This window comes from Xiphophorus couchianus, chromosome 6, assembly GCF_001444195.1.
Source record: "Xiphophorus couchianus chromosome 6, X_couchianus-1.0, whole genome shotgun sequence".
Lineage (NCBI taxonomy): Eukaryota > Metazoa > Chordata > Actinopteri > Cyprinodontiformes > Poeciliidae > Xiphophorus > Xiphophorus couchianus.
In genome coordinates this window covers 3,104,081-3,119,739 of record NC_040233.1, presented here as the reverse complement: position 1 = coordinate 3,119,739, position 15,659 = coordinate 3,104,081, and the positions used below count along the sequence as shown (strand labels likewise).

General features: G+C 39.8%; 1 protein-coding gene across 1 annotated transcript in view; it reads left to right on the top strand.

Annotated features, from left to right (window-relative positions):
- hs2st1a (heparan sulfate 2-O-sulfotransferase 1a) overlaps positions 1 to 15,348 on the top strand; it is a 40,249-nt gene extending 24,901 nt beyond the window's left edge. The window contains exons 2-7 of the mRNA XM_028021400.1: positions 6,770 to 7,023; positions 7,110 to 7,195; positions 7,494 to 7,632; positions 7,835 to 7,932; positions 10,244 to 10,401; positions 12,082 to 15,348. Coding sequence (XP_027877201.1) covers positions 6,770 to 7,023; positions 7,110 to 7,195; positions 7,494 to 7,632; positions 7,835 to 7,932; positions 10,244 to 10,401; positions 12,082 to 12,305 — 959 coding nt within the window. The 3' untranslated portion in view covers positions 12,306 to 15,348. The remainder of the gene's footprint in view (positions 1 to 6,769; positions 7,024 to 7,109; positions 7,196 to 7,493; positions 7,633 to 7,834; positions 7,933 to 10,243; positions 10,402 to 12,081) is intronic.
- The last annotated feature ends 311 nt before the right edge of the window (positions 15,349 to 15,659 follow it).

Here is a 15,659-nt window from a genome sequence, read left to right as displayed (position 1 = left end):
ACAACTGGAAATACAAACCTGCGTGGGTTTTTTATCCTCTTTATAACCATTTCTGGCATATTTACCAAACTTCTAAAGACCGACTGGCCTTAAAGGAACCAAAACCTGGTATATGGAGCCCATTAATAGGGTTAGGGTTAGGGAGAATGTTTGGGTTGTGCAAATATGCAGTTACTAAATTATGTTTTTGTTTGTTCCTTTATGATAAAGTTTAGTATTTTTGCCTAAAGTTATCTTCATCCACTGAGAACTATGAAAAAATGGAAGCACAAGTTAACTGAGACGTCAATCAATGGCCGCCCTGGAAGAATGGCTTGAACTTATCCTGAGTCACTAGCTGTAATTTGAGCTCATAAATCATGAGTGAGGAGCAGGAAGTCAGAAGCAATGTTGTCTGAGCCCTGCATCTTGGAGACTTAACAAGCCAGCACCTGATTTAGGAGTAATCTGCAAAAAAAGAAATGTCTACACTGGTGAAATGAAACTCTGACAGCGTAAGTTTTGTTCCAGGCAAGACAGAATTGTTATTCTGTTGCACAAAGGCATTTGACAACTGTGCCACCAGTTTACTTTATATCGGTAAGCCATGCTGTTGTTGTCTTGAACATAGTAGCACTGGATGGAAGCAGCTGAGCAGTTTTCTGGGACTAAAATACATCGGAAAAATTTAAATCCTTGGCAACCAAACCTTCGTGGGAAGAAAAACAAAAGCTACCCCTAAATATATCCTACAGACAACATGGTTTGTGTATATTGTGCTCAGTGTTTCAGAAGAGAGGAAGGATTGGGCTTAGACTTTCTCTTCATTATAGGGTAAAGGGTCTGGGATAAGAGCCAAGACTACAGGATTTTTTTGGAGCAGGCTGTAGCAAAGATGTAGAATGTGTTCAATGGATTAAAAAAAACTGAAGAAAACACAGCTTGATAGGCATAAAGTGGTACATTTGTGCTAAATGTTCCCAGAGAGTTATTAGCTTTGTCATGTTTTAAACTAGTGTCACTATACAAGAAAACGCTGAACAAAGCTTGGACCTGATAAATCTTAGTTTAGCAAATTCCGATATATCTTTGAGGCTTAAGATATAGTCATGTGATCATATATAACATTTTTTTCTATATTTCCTTCAGTTACAAAGCAAAGGCAAAATGATTACAACCTAGACTAGAGTATTTCATACAGGCAGTTAGTGCTGTTAGCATTCTGATAACATCATGTCCAAGTCTTGCATGTTTAAAGACAGAAAACAAAAAGGTTGTTACAGTCGTCTTCTTCCTCTAACTTCCATTATTAGCACCTTAGTAATACTGAAAATAACAAACCTGAAATATTCAATCAGTAACAACATCCACACTGAAGAGTGCTGTTACCACAATTGACATCGTCTTTACTGATCTGAAAAAAGGATCATATTTCTCAGTTTGTCTGTCCGGTCAAGGCCACCGGAGCTTAAAATCATCTGCTGCCAATCACCACCCAATGAGTAACTGACTGAAATAGATCAAAGTATATTTTAAAAATATGACCACAATACTCTGAATTAGGTGTCTCATTGTAATTTACATTTATAGGAAGTGCATAGTGTACTCACTGCATGGATTTACATGGTACATGTTGGAATAACCTAAGCGTTCGCTAATTCTCTTCGTATGGCTAACGGTGGGAAACGTTTACAGGATGTGTAGACGTGGAAAGTAGACTGCGTTCCTTCAAGCACCTGCCAGTCTGTGCCACTCTCTGAAGCGCGTGACGTTGATGACTTGTATTGCCAGGGACCGCTGGTTCTGCGGTACTCTGTCTACCCTCTCTGTTCCGGATCAAAATATTCCAAAGATGTCACTTGATCTGAGGCGATAAGGTTCCAACATAGCAACTGTTACTGCTGTTGATGTTGGCCGAGGCGAGCCCTCCGTCGTCACGTGAACACATGTCTTCAATCCAGTTGTTGTGCATGCGGACGAACCCTTCGTCCATCACCAGCAGCTGGCCCGTCTCCACTCTGCTGTGTCCGATGTCCTGTGGACACAAGCGAGTGGAGGTGAAACCCGATCCCGCCTCGTTAACAGCTGCATGGGCCGTGTAGCTCAGGAGGGCACTTCATGTACATATACTCACAATAAGGAAAAAAGTGGAACCCCAAATAAAATTTTATTTGTAAAACCTAGGCAGGCCTGTGCCCCCTGCGCAAGGCACTGCTTCAAATCGGCGCTCCATTTGGAGCTCCCATGGGTATTAGGCGCTCTGGTGTTGCTGCCTTCCCTCTTCACAAACTCACACAAACTTCCTCTCCCTACATCCTTCCTGCGGAGCACTAGCTGTCTTTGTCAACGGCCGTCAATCTGGAGGCAAATTTTGGCGAAGAAAAGCCGGAGGGCGTCAAAGGCCAGGCCTTCTTTGTGTTGCGTCTATTCACACCGAGGCACCGGAGTCTGGCTCCTCCGCAGTCTCACACAGTTTTTGGAAGGCAATAACCCCAGTAAAACCTCTGCGCTCCTAATTTAAAGGGAATTGATGTCCTGTAAACATCCAATTAGCTATCAAATAACTGTAATCTTCACGTCTAACGGCCAACCTCAAGCCCTTAAAGCGGTCTGCTTCGGGGCTGCACCTCTAACACTTATTCAGTTCAGTTTGGGTTATTAATACCGAGGCAGTTCACAACAAACATCTCAAGGCACATCAAAAAAAACATCATGCTCAGTCAAGTTTAGTTTATTAATCAAATTGGCACTGTACCGAGTCACTGGTTTGCAGCATTCACTCTTCCTTTACGAGCATGTAGAGCTTGTGTTGTTGACAGGCCATTGTACAAATAAAGTTCTAAAAAGTTTGCTTTGGTTTGGGTTTTCAAGCCTCCTGACCCAAAACCTGCTAGAACCACCTGGCACCGCAGTAACAGTCATGTAGGGTTTGTCTCTAGTGAATCTAAACGATACAGATTTGGCCCACTCTTTGCAAATTAGCTCAAGTTGAATTAGAATGAATGAAAATTAGTTTCCACGTCTCAGTTGGTTTTAATTTTGCACTTTGATTAGGCCAGTGGTCCAAAATCACCAAGTTGAGAGTGCGCAAGGGCCGCAATTATTATTCTTTTAATGGACAATGGAAAAATACATTTCTTAATACATGTTTTAAAACTTTTATCTGTTAATTCATATTTAGTATGTTGTACATTGAAAATTTTCACAAAGCAAGCAAAGTATTGAATTGTTTATAATAAAGGAATTCCCCAAATGTCCTGGAATGTTTTTATGTTTTCCCCTTTTCTGTAGTTTTATCAGTTTGTGGTTTGGGGTTTCAATTTTTTTTTTTAAGCTGTAGCTGTATTAATAAAAGAGAAAAAGTTTTTTATTTTAGAAAAATCTTATTTGTCAGCAAAACTCATATCCTAACACATGCGTCAAACTTGAGGGCTGGGGGCCAAACCCGGCCTGGAATAACTTTTAATGTGGCCCTCACATGAACAGAACCTTCAAATTAAGAGTTGTGCGCTTAATTTTTTTAAGACACTTTTATCCGTAGACCGCCAAATTACATCAGTGTGAAAAGATGTTCAGTATCATTCAACATGGAGAGTAAGTGATTGAATGCATAGAAAACTCTTTACTGATATTTTAACAGTTTTTAATGGGTAGCTTTATCAGTGCATTCTGCCACAATGGGCCCTTGATTTTCAAAGGATCACACCGCAAAATGAAAATGAGCTTCCGGCTTTTGAACTTCCGCCTCGGTCTCAAGTCTTTTTGTTGCTCCTAACAGATTGTCTTCCTGGGTTTCCCTGTGTGTAGCTCCATCCATCTTATCACGAACCCTGGCAAGCTTCCCAACCCCTGCTGAGGAAAAGCATCCCCTACAGCACAACGGTTCACTTTTGATCTGTGTGTTCAGGGTGATGTGCAGTGTCCGTCTCACGCTACGCAAAGCGTTTTGCACGTGAACCAAAAAGTTCATTTTCTTCTAGTATCTTCTTCAACATGATTGCTTTTGTCCCATGGATGAGTTCTGGCACACTTTACAACGGCTTATCTATGTTTTTTTTTTTTCCTCAACAGTGGCTAATAGCTGTCCTGCCAACATATTCTATTTACTGCTGAAAATGTTTAATGCTTGGGATATTATTTAGCTTGATCTTCATGATGCTGTTTGTTTGTAATAAACCTCTTAGAACGTCACGGAACAGTTGAATTAAGCCCGGATTACACGGAGGTGGGCTGTAATACCTAATGAGGTTACTTTTTTAAGTAATTTCTCGCACTGGACTTTATTTAGAGTCAATTTTAAACACCATATGACCTTTCACCTCAGAGTTCCGCACTACGTTCTGTTGGACTGCATTATAAAAACGCAAAAAAACTCCAGCAAGTTTATGGCTGCAGTGTGAGGAGAAACTGGGAAAGTCCAAGAGACAGGATTGCTTTTTGCATCGTCTCGTCCTTTTACATCACTTTAAATCCAAATATTGGATTGTTTGTTTATGTGGCTGATCACGGCGCCGTCTGCATAATTACTGGGATGCGGTACATCAAGGATTAAAAAAGTTGTTTGTAGAAAGATTAACTAATAATCCCGTTGATGACATTTTTCATTCCACTTGCAACTCACGGCACAAGTTTTAGCTTTGCTGCGCACGGACAGGGACGATGCCGAATGAAATGAAAATCTATTTTTAATGAAGTTACAGCTCTAGTCTCTCTCAGAGCTGTGTTATTGATCACAGTCACTGAGTGCTGCATCACTGAGTGGATCACATTTAAACTTAAGCTTAGGTTTGTAGCTCATACAGTCAGATTCTGGATCAGCTGCAGCTGTCTGATTGATTTTTTATTTATTTATTTTAGGCCGACCTGTAAAGAAACTGTTGCAGACAAAATGCGACAAAAGACAAACACATGGATGAGTTTCTCTAGATCTTGCAGGGACATTAGTCCTTTAGTCCTGGACATGTTCTTCTTGTGATAGAAGGCTGACTTTGTAACTGTCTTTATGTGTCTTTGAAGGTGCAGTCTGGTCCTCCCTGGGAACATAAGCTAAATCTAAGCAGCGTCTCAAGACCAAAGTACACCTTTCAGCTTGTAGAACCAGCGTCAGCAGCAGTAGTTCCTGTAAATGTCCACCACTTTGGTTTGTTGGGCATTTGTATATGCATATGTGTCGTATGCAAAGCTTTTCAGCTCAGCCTAGTTTCAGGCTTTCACTGGAGCTTTGTAATGTCGTACTTTTTTACTTTCCCTTTCGTTCTGCTGTTTGGGTTCACAGTTCTGCTGCACGGCCCGGTTCAGAACCAGCTGGAGGGCCTCCCACCTGACCCAAGAAAACTTTGGGTTTCAGAAGTGATTTTTTTTTTTCATGATGCTGCAGCTCAAAACAAGACCTTATCATTCCTGTTTGTTCTGATGTCCTGAATTTGGGTTTCATCCACATCTGGTTCTCTGTAGTCAAATGTTGGTTTCATCAATCCAGCTGGTATTATGGGTTGAGTTTGTTTCTTGGGGGTTGGGGGGGTTCTTCCCAGGGGCTTTCTTCTGGCCCAACCGGAACATTTTTCCACTGTTATAAACTTTACATTCTGAGACCTTCAATAAAATGTGTGGGTTTTTTCTCATGGCCTTATAATCTTTTTTTTAGATCGATGCTTTCCTCCTCCACATTGTTTTGTCACTAGGCTGATTAATAGATCCACAAACTGTCTCCACATTAGCTTTTATAGAGGTCATCATGCTTACTGATGATCAACCGATCAATGCTTTCCAATCAGCAAGACCTGGCTGCTTCTCTTTTATAAACAGTGACTTTGGCGTATTTTGGCTCTCATTGTAAATATGGCACGCTGTTGCTAAAAGCACACAGTAAATATTAACAGCAATAATTTGTCTTACTGCACTCCTCGCCAAGATGGATGGATGTGAAGTGAGCACCCATTTGAGAAATGGCTGATCATTTTTCAAGGTCATATTTTCACCATGTCGCGCTGCTTACATTTAGAAATGTCAGAATTCCAAACTAAATATTTAATGTGGAGCTAAATATTTAGTTTGTGGACTAAATATTTAACTTCCAATTTAAATATTTAGTTAGAAAGTTAAACATTTATCTTTGATAGTTATCTAAATGTTTATTTTCCAAACTAAATACATAACTTGTCAACTAAATGTTTAGGTCCAAGCAAAAATATTTAGCTTATCATTAAGCGGGTATTGCATATTAAAATAAAAAATGGGACCTCTGTATAAACTCCGCTGCTCGCTAATTAAATATTTTTGTTAGAAGACTAAATATTTAGCTAGCTTTCTGGATATTTAGTTTGGAAAATAAATATTCAGTATTTAGTTTTAAAATTAAATATTTAGTTTGGAGCAAAATATTCAGTTAGTAAAATAAACATTTAATTTGAACTAGTTTGAAAACTAAATATTTAGTTCGGAACTCTAAATGTATGAATAAAATCGTGAAAAAGTGATGTTGAAACATCAAGAAGCACATTCATTTTCTTTCTGACTGAAATCTCTCAGTTTTCCTGGTTTTTGGTGTTAATTTAACTCTTACAGAGTTATTTCAAAAATAATTTGAGTAGCCATAACTTTTTCAAGCGTTAACTCTGCAAAGAGTTAAAGTAACGCCCATTCTGATAAGGACCAAATAGACTCGGCACAGTGTTGATTTAACTCTGCAGAATGATTGCTGTTAAATTTTTCACTGTGTAACTTCACGTACGGCGGCCCACGCGTAAAGTATCAGAGTCAGATGAATCCTGTTTCCCTGTCGTTCCCGCAGAGCGAGCCATCGCCCGGCATGAGGTGCGGGAGATCGAGCAGCGGCACACGCAGGACGGCCTGAGGGAGCGCGAGGCGGCGGCGGCCGCGTTGACCAACAGCGAGGACGACTTGGTCATCATCTACAACCGCGTGCCCAAGACCGCCAGCACCTCCTTCACCAACATCGCCTACGACCTGTGCGGGAAGAACCGCTACCACGTGCTGCACATCAACACCACCAAAAACAACCCCGTCATGTCCATACAGGACCAGGTAGACAGACAGGCAGACTGGTTTAATACAGTGAGGCAGACAGACAGACAGACTCTGGTGTAATCAGCATTTTCTGGTGTGTTCAGGTGCGGTTTGTAAAGAACGTGACAGAATGGAGGGAAATGAAGCCGGCGTTTTACCACGGACACGTCTCCTTCCTGGATTTTACCAAGTAAAGAAATAATTTCTGTTCATGTTTACGATGGCAGACTGCTTATGTACCAGGAAATCCAACCTGCTGACCCTTTGGGTCTTTAGCTCCCCCTGGTGGTCACTTAGAGATCCAAGCTTCAAACTGTGAATAGGGGCATGCTCGTCCCATTAGTTTAGAATATCATGAAAAAGTCGTTGCAGTACTTCAGTTTAAAGAGTGAAACTAAATAGTAATATATGAACTCATTACACACAAAGAGATGTGTTTACTTGACAATACCCTCGTCCAGTTGCCTGACTCAGCGAATCCTCCTCAGGTTTGGAGTGAAGAGGAAGCCCATCTACATTAACCTGATCAGAGACCCCATCGAGAGGCTGGTATCTTATTATTACTTCCTGCGGTTCGGGGACGACTACAGACCTGGCCTGAGACGCAGGAAACAAGGAGACAAGAAGGTAAATAATAAAAAAAAAACATGCCAACATTGCCCTCTGAAGCCTGCTTCCTCTCTGTCCCACTTTTCTGCCGAGTCATGTTTCTGAGTCATATTGATGTCAGATGTTGCTCTGAATGCATGGTTGGACATAGCTCATTAAGAAAGGGTTAAAAAGATGCACGGCTTTGTCCCCTGATGCGTTTTGTGCGCCTTTGTTTCAGACGTTTGACGAGTGCGTGTCAGCCGGCGGATCAGACTGTGCTCCTGAGAAACTCTGGCTCCAGATCCCCTTTTTCTGTGGTCACTATTCTGAATGCTGGTAAGAGTTCCAGTTTCACTCCTTATTCCTCTTTGACAGCAAACATTCTGGTTACCGTTCCCGTGGAAACACTGGACATTAATAACTCTTAGACTAAACTCAACCTGAGGCTATTACAGCTAAAACTAGATATTCAGCTGTACTCTGTGAAAACGACCAGCTTTTTTTCCTCATTGTCTGACATTAAATCAGAGTAAAGGCTTCCCGTCTTTGGTTAGTTAGGATTGCCAATTGTATCTCTAATTGTTAAATGTTGAAACATTAAAGGACATATTATGTCACATCAACTTTTTTGGACTTTACATCATTTTATAATGGTATTCCCTCATCAAAGAACATACCTGGAGTGTTGCCCCTGCATCTCCCCCCTCAGCTCCTTCAGACTAGCCAGCAGCAATTAGCAAACACCTGGTGTAGCTGTGCATCTGCTGAGCTCGTTATAGGAGCTACTTCTCAGTGCAACGTTGGTAAAAACATTGTCAGAGGGTTAATAGAAGAACCATGTTGTGATGACTTTCTGAAGGCGGAGTTTCAGAAAGAGCAAGAGTTTCTTAAAGAGACAGAGGCCCAATTTCAAGACATTAAAATTAAATTACTTTTAAGTCGTATTTGATCTATCTATCTATCTATCTATCTATCTATCTATCTATCTATCTATCTATCTATCTATCTATCTATCTATCTATCTATCTATCTATCTATCTATCATTCTGTCTGTCTGTCTGTCTGTCTGTCTGTCTGTCTGTCTGTCTGAGGTAGAATCCTGCAATTTGAGTTTAGAAGTAAGGATTACCGAATATGTCTGGGCGCACTGTCAGTTTTGTTGACTGATATCAAATAGTAATAGTTGTTGAATACAGCCTGAAAGCAGCCGTACTCGACAAAACAGTCTCCACATTCTACCCTGTGGCACACGATGACATTTTCCTTTATTCCAGTGGACTGTGAATGTTGCTTTATTTGATGTGAATTCTGCATAATGCTTTTTATAGTCAGCAGTATATTTATTTGGGATGGAACCAAAACTGCGCTCAAGGAATAAAGATATCCAGCTGAAACTAGAAGTTTACATACAGCAAATAAAAATATACACACACATTTTTTCTCCCTGCCTGAAGTTAAATCAGACCAAACCTCTCTTGTTTTAGGTCAGTCAAAAGTACCAAAATTATTTATATTTTCTAAATGTTAGAAAACCTTTATTGAGAACTTTTGTAACTTTCTTCGAATTCCAAAGTTCACATGCATTTGGTCAGCATCGGGGATTTAAACCGTACGACATAAACCGTTTGTATGTAAATGTATGTAAACTTCTAAATTCAAAGAAAGTTACAAAAAAAAATCTGTAAAAAATCCTCTGAATAAGTTTTCCAACATTTAGCAAATAGAAATAAGTTTGGTAATTTTGACTGATCTAACGTGAGGGATGTTTGGTCTGAATTAACTTCAGACAGGGAGAAAGTGTATTTTTATTTGATTATTCTGATTTCAGCTGTGTAGATATATCGATAATTAATACAAATTTTAACAATGCAGACAAAAATAAACTAATACAAGTATTTTAGTAAGGCCAACGTTGAATCTTTTCACAATCAGGAAACGTTTTGGTTGTTTTATCTAATGAGTAAAATTACCAATTAAAACATTGTCTAATTTAAGAATAAGCATCAATCTTTGAACATTTTTACCATCTACTATAAGATGCTTCCTAATTTTTCACTTCTTTTACATTTCTGTTTTTTTTCCTACAGCCTTGCATTAAAAAGGACAAGATGAATGTTTTATACTTATTTTTTTTTTCGGCATCGTTTTGTTATCTCTGCTTGTAAAATAGTTTCTAAGCAGCAGCTTTATCAGTTCACGCCGCTTCACAATGGGCCTTAAAGTACTTTGCTCTCTCCTCCCAGGATCTTTCAGTGCTTTCACCTTTGACCTCATCTCTGTATTTATGTAACCATCTCACCTTTGGCATTGCTTTTATTCCTGCTGTGACTCTCTGACACCTTTTACTGTCTTCTCTAGAGAACGGGATGGAAAGCTGAAACAAACTAAGAAACATCTGAAAAGCAGCTGTTTTTTTTCTCAGCCTCCATTTTGTCCTCTGGGCTCACAACACGCTCTTGGCTCCGTCCCTCTCAGCGCACGTGTTGGTGGCGTCTCACTCCTGATATGTTCCTATCCACAGCCCCTCCATCCCTGCTCCTATCACCGCATATTTTTTTACTTTTATAGTTGTGAGCAGCAACCGGATCAGAAATGGTCTCATCTTGCTTTTCTCCCCGTCAACCCAAACAAAACTCGATGTGTGCAGGAACGTGGGCAGCCAGTGGGCGCTGGAGCAGGCCAAATACAACCTGGTGAATGAGTACATGCTGGTGGGAGTCACCGAGGAGCTGGAGGACTTTGTGATGATGCTGGAGGCCGCGTTGCCACGGTTCTTCAGAGGAGCCACAGAGCTGTACAAAACGGGTAGCGCAAGCTTTACTCTATCGTTAAATCCTAGTACCGTCTCAACCCCTTTTGCTGGAATAAACAACTATCATGGCTTTTTTTTTAAAAATCTAACTGGAGGGAAAAAATTCAGATCTTAAATATTTAATCAAATAGCCAGACTTCAAAAGGGCAGATTCTTAAGACGCAGGAGGAGAAACTCCTAGCTCATATATTATAATGCCACCTTCCTCCCTGGCTCCATCCAAAAAAATCACCACCTCTCTTTACCAAAAGATGTTTTGGAAGGTGGCGATATGATTATGTAAAATACTCTGGGGAAAAAATAAGAGACCACTTAAAATTCTCTGATTTTACTTTTTATAGGTATTCGTTTGAGTAAAACGAACATTGTTCTATGAGCTACTGACAACATGTCTCTGATATTCCAAGCAAAAATTTAGTTTTAATTTGCAGAAAATGAGAAATGGGCAAAATAATGAAAAAAGATGCAGCGCTTTCAGACCTCAAATAATGCAAAGACAACAAGTTCATATTCATTTAGAAACAACAATCCTTAATGTTTTAACTCGGGAAGAGTTCAGAAATAAATATTTGGTGGAATAACCAGGATGTTTTCAATAAGGTCCAGTGCAGTGGACTCTGAAATTTTTTCCAGAGTTGTATTTTCACCCAACAACTCCGTAACCGTAGTAACCAACCTCACCCGGTGAAGTTGGCTGGTTCTGTGCCAGGGATGTCTGTGGGACCTCTGGAAATGATGATGACGATGATGACAATGATGCAAAGAAGGATTTTACATAAATTCAAGAAAATTATGGACAACCCTGGCAATCTTTATGAGGTAGCTTTAAAAAGAACTTCAGTCAGAGGCCTCTTCATATTCACTGTAATACGGACCGCTACAGGAGGTCTGTCTTGCCGAAAGCCGTCACCATTTACAAAAACTCTTTGAAGAATTTGAATTAATATGAGTTACAACAACATTTAATTTCCCTTTGGGATCAATATTTACTGAATCACCATTTCATTCCATCAATAAATGTTTTTTTTCCTGATATATTCCACAGCTAAATCTGGTCTGACCTGTTATTAGTGTGTTGCCTTTTAATGGCCAGGTAGTGTATTTAATGTTGAAGTGGAAGGAAAATGTTTGACATTTTACTACATTAATTACTGACTAGTTTTTAAAGTAAGTAAGTTTATTCCAACCCATTTTACTGCCTTCAGAATTTGACTTCTTAGAAAACTGAGTCCATTTGTGTGTAATTTGAGTAATTCAGTCATTTCTGAGACAATAGAGATAAATCAGGTAAATCAGAGGTTTTAATGGTGGATAGGTTAGAAAATGATATCCTATCTTGTGAAATCAAAAGAGCACGGCACGACTGCAAACCTACCGCGACATGACCGTCTTCCCGAAACTGACACTCGGTCAACACGTTGACTTTTATTTCCACAATTCTTCTCCTCCTTTAAAACTGGCTAGAAAAAAAGCCTCAAGATGTTTGTCACAAACTGTAAAAGAAACACAGCAAACATGGAAAAAGTTGCTAAAAAATAGACTGAACTTTTTAAACCTTCTAACACATCACTCTGAATGCACCACTTCTCCTTTAGTGGGGAAAGGCCAACCGACAAAAAAAAAAGTCATAACTGTTTTTGGGTTGTTTTAACTTGTATCTTCTTGTCTTAAAGGAAAGAAATCCCACCTGAGGAGGACCAGTGAGAAAAAGCCGCCCACTAAGGAGTCCATCGCCAAGCTGCAGCAGTCAGCCATCTGGAAGATGGAGAACGACTTCTATGAGTTTGCGCTGGAGCAGTTCCAGTTCGTCAGGGCCCACGCTGTCAGAGAAAAAGACGGGGAACTCTACCTGCTGGCTCAAAATTTCTTCTATGAGAAAATCTATCCCAAAAACTGAAGAGGGGACTCCCAGAAGAGCGGTTTTGAGTCTCCTGTGTGTGTTAAGTTGACTCATTCTGAGGAAACGGAAGCGGAGAGACGCGCCGCCGTTGACTTGCTAGATTTGCGATGGAGGACTTAATGTAGCGCTGCTACGTGACGGGCCCGTCTCTGGCTCGGCTGGCTGGTCGGGGAGCTTGTATTTCATCAGCAGGTTGTCCTCAGCAGCTTCTCCACTCTGTTTTCCTTCCACAACAAAATCAGAGGAGCCCTGACTGGACCGTGGATCTGGTTTGGACCTGGTTCTTCACTTAACCTGGGGGAGGGAAATCACTGGCTCTGTACTGTTTGATTGTGTTTGGTTGTATTTTAGCTCTTTGCAATGATTTGTTGTTCATATGTGAGGACTGATATTTTCCACAGTGAGATGACATCTTCATGCCTCACCACAGTGACTAACTTAAAGAGACAGTAACGGTAAAAAGCGGAATACTTTCTTGAACCTAAAGAACATTTGTCTGGGTTTATTTTGTTTGTTTTATTGGACTATTTACTGGGGCAGGTGTGTGTGTTTTATACTTTACTTGATGTGTGACTCTCGTAAACGAAGGATGCTTTTAATGTTATTGGAGTGTGTCAGAACGTTACAATTTCTCTAAACATTTCAATCCATTTCGTTCCCGCCAGTGGGTTGTATAACTTGTAGAGATGCACAGATCAGTGGTTTGTGGCCGATTCATGAGTAACAATTTTTTATTTTTTTCAAAAGGTTTTGTCGGCTCTAGTGACGTTTATTTTGCAGTTGTCAGACAGAAAGGTGTGTTATGAGAGAGGGAAGACATGTAGCAAAGGTCATCGAACTAAGGCCTCCATACCTGGGGTCACACTTTACCACTGAGCCCCATCAGCAATTTTTGTAAATTGTTTTGACCTACAAGTACCAATTTTGGTTTGATTTCCTTTAAGAACTACCTAGAACTACTTTTTAAAAACAGTGTTCAAATTAGTTTGCATTTAAAATAGATTGGAACGGTCGCTAATTATTTATGTCCAGAGCAGAGGTGACGTCACACTGTGTGTGAGAGAGAAAGAAGTCACTGTAAAACAGGGTTTTGTCAGTCACAAACAAAGACAAAAGGGATTACAGAGGGATTTTAATTCTTTTGACTGCTTTGTTAGCTATTAGCATGGTTAGCTTAGTTAGCATTACTAGGTTAAAAAGGAGTGCCGGTGTGTATTCAGTACATTAGCTGCGAAACTACAGCACTATCTCAATTGTTATTTGTAATCTAAAACAGTCAGATTAGAAGGTCAGAAGGATAAAACAGCAACTTTGTTGCAACATGTTCCTCCTCCCTGGATTCTACTAAAGTTCGCTTTATGTCAAATTCTTCCTTCCACTACTTGGAGATTGGGGGGAGAAGCCCCGAAGGTACGTTTGAATTGACATCTCATGGCAGACAATTTTTTTTGTTTAAGTCCAGAAAAGGTCCGGTGTGAAAGGCCCTCAAACTGCAGGCAGCATTTGGAGTGAAACGATCAGCATCCAGTGAGGTCCGGCTCTGTGTTGCCGCAGTCTGAATGACCGGCTGACAGGAGATCGTTTTTCTTGCTCACTTTTGTGCTTCCTCCATTTCAAAACACCTCATTGCTTCTGGAAAAAAAGCTAACCTCTGAGTCTTCTTTCCTCCACAACAACTTCCGCACTGAAGAATGTTGCTGTCAGTGGAGTCTTTCAAATTTCTAGGTTTCTGACCACCAATTGGTCACCAGCCGATTTCTCTGTGCATCCCTAAAGTAACTTATGATTATATATAATTTTGAAAATTTCTTCTCCTCAGCCAACATTTTGTTTGTGATGTGGCTGTATTTTAAAGTGACAAAAAAATTTGCTAGTCTTTCTTTTTTATTTTATTTTTTTATTTTGCTCCTACAGGTTGGCAGGAACTTGATGTCACTTTTTTAATTTTTATTTTTAAATCTATCTATTTCATTGTGGAAACATTTCCCGGCATAAAAATATGGAACCTATAATCATAGAGGAGGTTCGTCAGCAAAATAAATAAATAAAATAAAGCAGAAGAAATTACATTAAACATTAGAAAAAATTATATTGTTGTAATTAAGTTGATTTTTTTCTTTTTAATCAAGCAGAACAAAGAATTATGGAATCACTCAATTTTGAGGAATAAATTATGGAATTACCATGGTTACAATCTGATGCCACAACTTTTACCATCTCTATGAGTTTGAGCTTCAGGTAGCCCCCCACCCTTTCTCCCAAATGTCACCATATCTGGATCAAACCGCTGTTGTTGGTGTGGGACCCAAACCAAGTTCTGCTTAAGGCCCCATATAACTTTGGGTCGGCCCTGATTGGAGCAATTGTTTGATGATTTCTTTAAATTGAATTGTGGCACATTTAGACCTCTACAAGCCAGATCATGAACCAGTTATTTTTGTGTCATGCCTGTACTTTTATATTTTGCTGCTGCAAAGTAAAACAACATTTACCCTCTTTAATTGTATTTTCTGTATTATTTTTGCCTGGATTTGTAGAGAACTACAGCAGAGAAATGTAATTTCCACTGGAAGCTGGAAACAAAGCAGGACCTTTGTAATGTAAGGTATCTTTTAACCATAAAAGCTTGTTTCACCATGCCACCTTCAAAAATGTTTACTATAGGAGATTATGTTGCCAAGGCAACAAGCATCACATATAGATTACCAGCAGGTTTTTAATCTCACTTTGATGCTCAGCTGATTAGCGCTGCATAAACCGGATCATTTTTAGAATAAACTAGCCACACAAAGAGGATAATATGTTTATCTGTGAGCTTAGCTCGTGTCACATTATGGACACATAATGTCACATTACGTACTTAAAGGCCTGCGGACTGATCAGCTGTAGAATCCATTCATTTTTGTGTGCCTTTTCTCCGGTTCTTGTTGCTTTGCAGCTTTGTGTGAAGGAACAGAAACACAACACTGGCTGTCGTGTGTTTTTAATTTGGTTCTGACAAAAAAAAAAAGAAATCAATATACAAAAGACTTTCATGAGACTCTGTGTTGTTTTAATTATTTTCTTGTTCCATGCAAATGTCTGTGCTTCAGCGCCAGCTTCTACATAGCCGGGAATGGACAGATAAAAAGCCACTAGGGTGGCTGATCCAATACAAGACTCATGTCCTTCAGAGATAACAAGCTGCCATGCCAGCTCCTGTGTGTGTGTGTGTGTGTGTGTATAGGCGTGTGTGTGCGCGTGTGTACTATTACTTATTTCCACTACAGTTGTTTGAGAGCTCTTCAGATCTGTACAAAGGGTTCCTACAATCTTCAAAAGTACAGAATTTGATATCAAGTCTGGGTAAGT